Consider the following 9,595-nt stretch of genomic DNA (forward strand, 5'->3'; position numbering starts at 1 on the left):
GGGATGCTTTAGACTATACTTGCTAATATGAAATTTTAGAAAATATACATTTGCTAAGGGTTAAACATATTAATTTCCTTTTTAAAAGAAGATGGAATAAATAATATTCCTATTGCGATCTATAAACGAGCATCGTTTTGTGTGTAAGGGACACAGGTGGAGCACAAAATGAAGAAATCCCCAAGGCTCAAAGCAAAAATCTCTTCCATCTGCGCTGTTGCTGCTCTTTATCTTGTCAAAACAACACTGAAAAAGCGTCACATGCATTGTGTCTTTATTATGAACGTGTTGCAGAAGTATAATAATCCAGGTGCCAGCTTTTCCTTGTAGGTTACCATCATCATACATGAATAAAAATCCATAACATGCTAATAGCCACAAAGATTATAGAAGCCTGCTGGGGAGACAATGGCTTCCAGCAGGCTGGCTACACAATGCTAACTCATTTATCAAGAGAAATATCACACTATTTAATGTATATCTACAGAATACATACAGTTGATTACAATTAAACTTACAATATAAGAAAGAAAATTTTAATAGTACTTAAAATTTAGTATACAGCAAAAGAAAAAAAAGCCTGGTTTTAACAAAACCCAGTTGCTGGAATCACAGTGAGGAATCACAGGTAGATAAAGGTTAGAGGTCAATTAAAAACACATAATATGACAAAGAAGGTTCTACAGCTAAAGTTCTCACCCACAGAAACATTTCTGAACAAACATTTTACAAATTAGCCTTTAAAAGGGGGGCTATACACGTAAAAGCAACACATCCAGGGTAAAAAGAAAAGAATAAAATCAGCAATAAGGGCGTTTATTAAAGGACGAAAACGCTACAGTAGGTCTGGTTTTAAAGCACCTGTGGATAGAAACTGAGGTTACAGCTGCATCTCTGGTGACAAAACTGCAAAAATACAAAATCTTACAGAGTATTTTCCGTTTAGTTTCTAGTGCAAAGAGTTACTATACTTGAAATAAAACAAAACTAACTCACAAGTAACTTTTCATCAAGATATAGGAGCTTGTTTTAAGTCAACAATTCCTTGATATTGATTTTAAAAATTACTAGTTCCACTCATACCACAACATTTTCCCCAAGTTATAGTGAAATAATCTGCCAGTGGAGCTAGTGCTTTTTCATTAGTATTAAGGAATTACTCTTAAAAAATCTCATATATCTTGCTGAAAAGTTACTTGCTAGTTATATCCAATTTCAAGTGAACTAAAATGTTTGCGCTATAAATTAGACTAAAAATACTTGGCAAAATTGTGTGTTTCTGAAGTGAATAAGTGATCAGATTGTTAACCAAATAGTAGCTGCATTTCCATTACAAACTGTCAATATTCCACTAACGTTGGAAAATAGCTAAATTTCGCAATTGTGGTGTTTCCATTAAATAAAAAACGCAATTATAATCACACGTGAATACGTTTTATTCTCGTTAAGTCGTTAAAACATGCAGCGCCCTCGCGTTCCTACCACTTCCTGTTGTCTTCTTCTGTTTGGCGGCGACATCCGGTTGTTGGTCATGTGACTTGTGTGAAGCGAAGAAAAGTGTTTTCATTGCAGTTTTGTGAATTAAACCCATTTTATCTCAAATAAAAAAATAAAATAATAATAATAATAATAGCAAAAATAGTTCACATTTAGAAAATAAATGTCCTTAGTGAAAACACTAAAAACTAATTTCTAAAAAACACCTTTTACAATAAAACGGTGGGGAGTTTTGTCAGCATCAAAATGATTTTATTTCACCAAAATGCAATGAAAACACTTTTTGCCGTCACAGGAGCCACGTAATCAACAACCGGATGTTGACACTGGCGCAAACACGAAGAAGACGACGACAGGAATCAACAGGAAGCGGTAGGAGGATTACAATGTTTTTAGTAACTTATGCATGAACAAACTCTTTAAGATGTGATTTAAATTACGTTTCTTATTTAATAAAAACACCACATTTGCGATTTTTTTCTTACATTAGCATAATATTGATAAAGCTTTAGGGACATTTGTAACGGAAACGCGGCTCCCAAACACACAGTTCAGCGTTTATTAACGGCGTCACGATTCTGTCTGGAAAGGATTGTTTACAAACGTCATAAAAAAGGTGAGTTGAGACGATGCAGTTTAACCGGACTGGATTTTGCTACAGCAGTGTTTCGCTCCCAGCTCACAGTGGCGTAGAGTGACGTAGCGGAAGAGTAAAAACACATTTCATGTTCCTGTCAGGAGAGAAAGCAAGCAGCTTCCCCATTGAATTTCCTTTTATTTGGCACGTATTTTCCTTGTAGCGTGCCTTCTGTGCGAGATTTTCCATAATCCTAGTCCGAGTTAAACCCTTCCCTTCTCTCTTTCATCCGCTTTTACCGCCCATATGCTGGGGCTCAAACACAAGATGTGGGACGTTTTGAAGTGCTGAAAGTCACAGAGGACAGTCTGAAACAAAAAGGACGCAGTGTGGTTCAAAGTGTTTCTTCCACTGCATTGTAAATCCTGCAGCTTCTTCCGTGTTTGAGGGGATTTAACAGGCAAGCCGGTGCAGAGGAGGGTGGGTTTGGCGGCCATTTTGTCTCGATTGATGCTGTAGAGCCAGTAAACACTTCCCTGTTATTAGTCGCAGGTAGAGCTTAAAAATCATTTTCTGTCCTCCGACTCGACACGGAAAGCAGCAGCATTTCGGATTATCCTAATTTCTTCCACAACAATTAAGGGGGCTGTATAGAGATTACAGGAATCTAAGTAAAGCGCTGTGAATCAGGAGTTTGTCACACATCCGGGTAATGACTAGGCGGTGGTGCAGGTGAGGGCCAACTTCACTTCCCTTATCCGGTTTCATCCTGGGATGAAACTCAGGTTTTCACATTTACTAAAAAAAGAAAAGGGAGGCGTATTAGTCAGAGCTGTAATCTGCAACATAATCTACAGACCACAGTTACATAATGAGGGGAAAAAATAAGGGTCTGCTGCGTCCCAGAGGTTCCGAAACGGAGCTAATTAGGACGCAGGTTGGTTTAATGAGACCCATAAGGCTGAGCGAACACGCAGGGAAAGATGGAAAAAAAAAATCAGCTTAAACTCAACTAATATAGACGGAAAAAAAACACATTTTACTTTCCCTTTCAGGTTCCCCTCACTGATTTGAAACCTCTGGTAAAGATGTGTAAAAGTCATTTAAATACATTTTACATTAACGTTAAAGCACATTAATTTGGTTGTGAATTATTTTCTTTTTATAAAATCATTGATGGTATAAATTAACACTTTGCAACCAGAAATATTAATGCAGTCATATTCAGTAAATTAGAATATTCTGCTTGTTTGTCAAATTAAAATAACGTGCAAGAATCGTGTTTTCATTGGCTGGAAGCAGAAAATGAACGAAAGAAAAAGGCTTGATAACGTTGGAAATCTACAAAAATGCATGACAAGTTACTGAAATAAAATGCATTTTTAATAATAATCTAATTTATTGCAATATAAGTATGGAGAAGCTTTTAATTAAAAAAAGAAAAGTAAACCAGTGACTCTTCCTGGTGTATAAATATTTAGCTACTTTTCAAAACTGAAAACACAAGAGAACATATGATTGAAATACAACGTAACGTAATTATGTTTCAATCTTCCAACGTAATCTCACCCGGAAATCTTTTTAATTTAAGCACATTTATTCAGTGAAATAAAAAATTTTATTCAATAAAATCAGTGACGTAATTATTGTCCAAATATTTAAATTATTTTTTTCTTTTTTTGTCTTTTTGTGTAATTTGTAGTTAACTTTTTGAAATAAACCAACATCTATGAACTTCTAAATTAGAAATTAAAGAGTTCCTCTTCCCATTACACTATTCACAATGGGAAAGAACATATTTTTAAAAAAGAGTCACAAATCAGAAAATGAAAACAAGAAATTATATATTTGGCTAAATCTAAAACAAAATGGATAAAATTGTAGGCATAAGAGAAATATGACCGTACTAAAACATTTAAATGGTGGGTTCACTGCTCTTTCCCATTTTGAAGAGTGAATCAGGCAAACCGGTTTCTGTCGCATCATATTTACATCTCAGGTTATCAGGAGGTTCTTCGATTGATTTAAAATGTTTTAATCAACTAAAGATTAAAACAACTAATCAACTAAGAATTAACTTAGTTTTTCACAAACGACTCATTAAAAAACCCATTTATTATTGTTTAAGCATTTAAAAAATTTAGAAAATAATGTTTTCTAAACATTTATTTCAATGTTTTTTTTTTCCACATCTTTACCAAGAGGTCAAAGTGCAAACACGTTTTTTTTTTTACTTTTTCAAAAACCCAAATCTATTCAAGTGACTGGAAGGATCACTAATCTGTTCTCAGAATCTTTTTATTTGAAATAAAAACACAACAAATGCACACAGTCGTTCATGTTGTGAGCCGCTTACATACAGGAACAACACGGTTGGTACAAGCAAACAGGACGAGGCGAGGAACGGACAGAGGAACGGACAGAGGACCGCAGCATGCAGGCGGCTACAGATTAGGGCCAGATTAAGCTCTATATGGTGGGATGACATGATGGTATATTAAAGTGGAATAAACAGGAGAGTTCAGCTCAGCTGGGCACAGACACACAGAGGTTAAAGAAGTGCAGTTAGGGTTAAAGGTCAGATTTGGGACACTCACTGGCCAGGTTGACAATGCAGGCGATGATAATGACCATCCCTCCTACTAGAGACACAATGGAGAGCATCTTGGCCACCCGACCCAGACGCACGGCGCCGTCCAGGTTCCCCTGCTCCAGGCTGTTCTTCGACTGGACAGAGAAAAAATAAAAGTTCGTTAGCCGCTGATGGCGCCAACATTCGTTTGTCAGCAACAGAGACGTGCGGCGAGGAACCAGAGAGGCACCGACGAGTCAAAAAGACGGAAGATATTAACTATGCTTTGATCAGGTCCATATAGTTCAATATGATGGATTATTAGAGCCACACAGAGAAGATGAAAAAGGAAATTACAAGAATAAAGTCATAAAATTACAAGATCACAATAATATGAGTGTAAAGTCATAGTATTATGACTTTCACCTCGTTTTATTTCGATTTTATTCTCATCTGACTTTATTCTTGAAACAGGATGATTTTATTCAGTTGTAATATTACAACTTCATGCTCAAAATGTTACTATTTTCTTGCAATGTTACGACTTTATTCTCATAACATTACGACTATTCTCATAATACTGCGACTATTTTCAAAATACTATGAATTTATTCTCGTGTTATTTTGACTATTCAATTGTAATATCACAACTTCATGCTCAAAATACTACGACTTTATTCATTAAAAATATTACCACTATATATGACTTTGTTCTCTCGCAACGTTACGACTTAAAGTCAAAAATATTCGACTTTTGAAACTCGTAAATTGTTCTCGCTGGTGCCCCCCGGTGGTCACACCCCTAACTGCTTGCCGCTGCTTTTCTCCACCACCCGTTTTTACCATGATGGAGTAGACGAAGCCGACGATGTTGATGGGCCAGACGGGGCAGAAGCAGGCCAGCACGGACAGCAGGAGGTAGTCTTTGACCTTGGTTCGGTCCAGGGGGGGGTTAGTGGCGATGCTGGAGTGCCGGGACAGCGACGGCCTGGGCGAGAAGGCGGTGTAGCCGATGGAGCCCGCCCGGCTGCCCTTCCTGGTTTTGGCGTGGTGAGGATAGGAGATGGAGTGCTGCCTTCTGGGAGGGGAGGAAATCACTGGAGATGTGCTCTCTGCAGGGCCGGGGTGGATCCCATTACCTGCACGTGAAACGTGACAAGGACAAGCAAAAAGTCAGAGTGTGTGTGTGTGTGTGTGTGTGTGTGTTCTCTTGGGAGCGACTCCATGCAGAGGGATTTGACTTTCCCAGAGCTTGCTGAGTAAGCAGCTGCATGCGACCCAACCTCCACCCACCCGCTGCCTCAGTTCGAGGTCAAACACTGCAAAAACACAAAATCTCACCAAGTATTTTCAGTTTAGTTTTCAGTGCAAATATTTTAGGACATTTAAAATAAGACAAAACTGTCTGAGAAAAAGTACTGGGCAGATCTTTTTCAATTTTAACGTGATTTTTTAATTTTTTATTTTTTTTACAGTGTGCATCCTGAGTATTCAGCTACTCTGCTGTCAAACAAGATAAGCATAATGTTAGAGTATATGGTATACGTACACATATAGTTCCTTTTAACCTAATTGAACACTGCAAAAACAAAATGTTACCAAGTATTTTTTGTAGTGTAAATATCTCAGTACACTTGAATTAAGATAAACTTAGAACTTTAAGGTAAAGCATAGGAGCTTATTTTAAGTAAATAATTATTCATTAATACTGATAAAGTTCTACCTGCGCTGGCAGATTATTTCACTTTTAAGTTGGTAAAAATGTTGTGCTATAAGTGAAATAATTTGACACTTTTTCATCAATAAGAAGGAATTATTGGCTTAAAATAAGCTCCTATATCTTCCTAAAAACTTAAATGTAAGTTAATTTTGTCTTATTTGAAATCTGCTGAGATATTTGCATTTGAGACTAGTCGAAAATACTTGGTGAGGTTTTGTGTTTTTGCAGTGAACTCACCGTTCTTCAGTTTCTCGTTGATGACGATCACCAGTTCTCCTTTGGACTTGCTGCGGGGCGGCCTGGTGTCGGTCGGGCTGCTGCAGCTGTGCAGGAGCTCTTCGCCCCCCGGTGAGCCACACGGCATGGGGATGACGGCGGCCTGACTGGAAACGGGGTCGTCGTGATCCATGAGCGACGGCTGTTCTTCCCCCGGCCAAATGGCAGGAGCTGGATTTATGTTAACGGCCATGACGACGCCAAAGTTGAGCCTCTGATTCCGGTCCAATCCTGTTTGTGCTGTCTGTAGTTAAACCTGAAGAGGCATAACAGTTTAACGTAGTTACAAATCACAACTTTTGAAGTTGATTAGAGTTTTAGACCTCTGCTTTTCTAGCTTCCTATGGAGCATAGCTGTACTACAGTGGCAACACCAAAAATAGACCCAGTTATGCTTAAAAATGGTAGATATCTGGTTAAAAAAAAAATCAGCAAATGGATCAGAAACAACCCCACAATACTTGGAGTAATGGCTGAGTTAAATTTTTCTAGCTTCCTGGGAGATCTACCTGTACGCCAATGCTACAAATTAAGCTTAAGATGTCTTATTAGATACAGCTGCCATGTGAATAAACTAAAACAGTACCATAGCCTTTGAAGCAATGGATGCTTCAGTTCTAAAGCTTTTCTAGTTTTCTGTAAGACCTAGCTGTGCTGCAGTGCCAACACCTATACTGAAGAATAGTGAGTACATGTAAATAAAATAAAAGAGAATCTGAAACATTGCCACAATCACTGAAGCAATGGCTGAGTTTCAAATTGCAGCTTTTCTGGCTTCCTGTAACACCTAGCTGTGCTACAGTGCTGAGAAAAGTAAACCCGAGGAAGCTGAAAATGTCATAAGATAGTTAGAAATGGTTGACGTGAATAAACTACAACTTATGTTACAACATAAAAGCCAGTAACATCATCTTTATCTCCATTTAGTGTTAAAAACACAAAGGAACATGGTAGCAAACAGAGGTTGTGCCAACAAGTTGAGTCACATTCCACAGAAATAAAAAATAATTACTTCCTAATAACAGAACCCGTCTGAAACTCTTGCTTTTCTGAAATGTAGCTACATGCTCCAATGCTAATGCTAGCTTGTATGTAAACAGGTTAAAAAAACTGAAAACGGATCGTTTGATTCAACAAATTTCATTTATCTCTACTTTTAGAGGGAAATGAACTGTTTACAGTATTGTAAATTTACTGAAGGGTTCCTGTTTAGTGATCTTAACGGAGCTTCGAGGCTTCCCGCCTTTAGCTTTCCGCCATGACACACAAACTCAAACTGCTATTACTAAACAAATAAACGCCTGTTTGTCACTTAAAACGCAATATTTACATATTCTGCCCTTGAAAACAATGCAGCTGCGCTGATAGTTTGACTTTATTTACAACAACAGGTGGCTTTCAGCTTTGTTTGCACATGGGGATCGTTCAGAAGTGGCAGCCGCAGTTTGTGTGGACGTGTCTTTGTTTCGTCCTCCACAGCTCTCCGCTCGGATCAGCATCGATTCCAATCAGCTGCTGTCACGATGTGGGTCGGGAATGACAGGAAAAGGCGCAGAACCGCGCGGCTCTGATCATATTTTAATTGGAATGTGGTTTAAAAAAAAAAAATCAGTCAGGAAACTGTATTGCTGCAGAGTGAAGGATGGCTTATAGTTTTAGTTGGTTTTAAAGATTTAGGTTCGTTTTTCTCAAATATGACATTTACCTGCTTTCAAACAAATCGCCTTAAAATAAAATCTGTTAAAAAAAAAAATACAATAAAAATTCCAATGGTATTCAATATACAGAAGGATCTGTGTCAAGTTTTTTGTTGCATTTAATAATTTAGATTTGCATTTCTGAAATGTCATGTTTAATCTGCTTTTAGGTGTTTTTGTTTTTTTTACGTGTCTATCCAAAATAAGATTGTCGAAATACGTGCAGTGCGCTTATTTTACAAGCTTTACGTCTATTTACAGACCGATTAAATGCAAATATATCAAAGCAGACTTCAGTCAAGGGAAAAACGCAAAAAAAATCCCATTTGGATTTTTTCCACCATCCATCCTCCGTCAGCATATTTACAGTTCAAAAAGGCAGACTCAGAATTACGATGATCCTGTTTGACATTCATTCTCCTTTATAATCACTTCCTATATCGCTGATGCTTTGCAAACATTAAAAATGCATCAGAGATTCATTATAAACGGGGCCTGAAATGTGTCCACAAGCCACTGAAGTGAAGCCGAGACGAGGAGAAAGAAAAGCGGGTCACAATGACATGAGGTGGGGATACAAAGGCAGGTTTCTTTGATTTCACCCTGGCAGCCATTAGTCTGTGCAGGTGTGTACACAACTGCTAACCACCATATGACTGCTTCTGCAAAAACTAAAACAAAAAGGACAAAAGGGAAATAGTGATGGACGAGGGAGGAATCGAGGCTGCGCGTTAATTAGCTCCGCTGCTGCTCATTTGTATTCAGCGGATGGTTATGGTGCTAAAAAGACGTCGCATATTAATTTAATGTAAGCAAAGTTTCCTCTTTCAACAGAAAAATCCAACTTACGGTTTTATTGCAACGCCTCGTTACAGCCGGGTTGTCCCTGGATTTGGCATCGTGGGGAGGGAAATTCTCCCCCCAAAAATAAAATAAGTAAAAATCACACGCAGTCAAACATTATGTTTAACGAACAGGAATAAATAAATAAATATATATATAGTGGCAAATGTTGCATTGAAAGCTTGTTGGTGAATCCTTGCGATGCAGTGAGCAGCGGTGGATGGAGACTCCTGGATGGGAGGGTGGATCCGGGAGGAGGGGTGTGTGTGTGTGTGTGCGTGTGTGAGAGAAGTGAAATCCACCAGGCTACGTGCAGAAGGAGAAAAAGGAGGAAGGTGGGGGTTGGATTAGCACCATGCTCTCCTCAAACCCGAAAAAAATTACCAAAAAAGCAAAACGTTTGACATTTTATC

At 38.1% G+C, this 9,595-nt stretch overlaps 1 protein-coding gene across 1 annotated transcript; it reads right to left on the bottom strand.

Annotated features, from left to right (window-relative positions):
* Positions 1 to 257: 257 nt before the first annotated feature.
* On the bottom strand, positions 258 to 9,530 carry prrt2 (proline-rich transmembrane protein 2). The gene is made up of 5 exons (XM_008436788.3): positions 9,189 to 9,530; positions 6,604 to 6,898; positions 5,490 to 5,785; positions 4,672 to 4,801; positions 258 to 2,872 (listed from the first exon to the last, which is right to left on the bottom strand). The coding sequence occupies exons 2-5, from the start codon at positions 6,833 to 6,835 to the stop codon at positions 2,856 to 2,858; spliced, it is 675 nt and encodes a 224-aa protein (XP_008435010.1). The 5' UTR covers positions 6,836 to 6,898; positions 9,189 to 9,530; the 3' UTR covers positions 258 to 2,855.
* Positions 9,531 to 9,595: the final 65 nt, after the last annotated feature.

The sequence above is a fragment of the Poecilia reticulata genome, chromosome 19 (genome assembly GCF_904066995.2).
Source record: "Poecilia reticulata chromosome 19, P_reticulata-male-v2, whole genome shotgun sequence".
In the NCBI taxonomy this organism is placed as follows: Eukaryota; Metazoa; Chordata; class Actinopteri; order Cyprinodontiformes; family Poeciliidae; genus Poecilia; species Poecilia reticulata.

Bases quoted from the DNA above. Each gene is read 5' to 3' on its own strand.
- prrt2 (XM_008436788.3), bottom strand. From the start codon at position 6,835: ATGGCCGTTAACATAAATCCAGCTCCTGCCATTTGGCCGGGGGAAGAA. The intron at 5,786-6,603 runs GTGAGTTCACTG...TTTCACGTGCAG, and splicing joins CAACGAGAAACTGAAGAACG to GTAATGGGATCCACCCCGGC. The intron at 4,802-5,489 runs GTAAAAACGGGT...TTCTCTGTCCAG, and splicing joins GCTTCGTCTACTCCATCATG to TCGAAGAACAGCCTGGAGCA.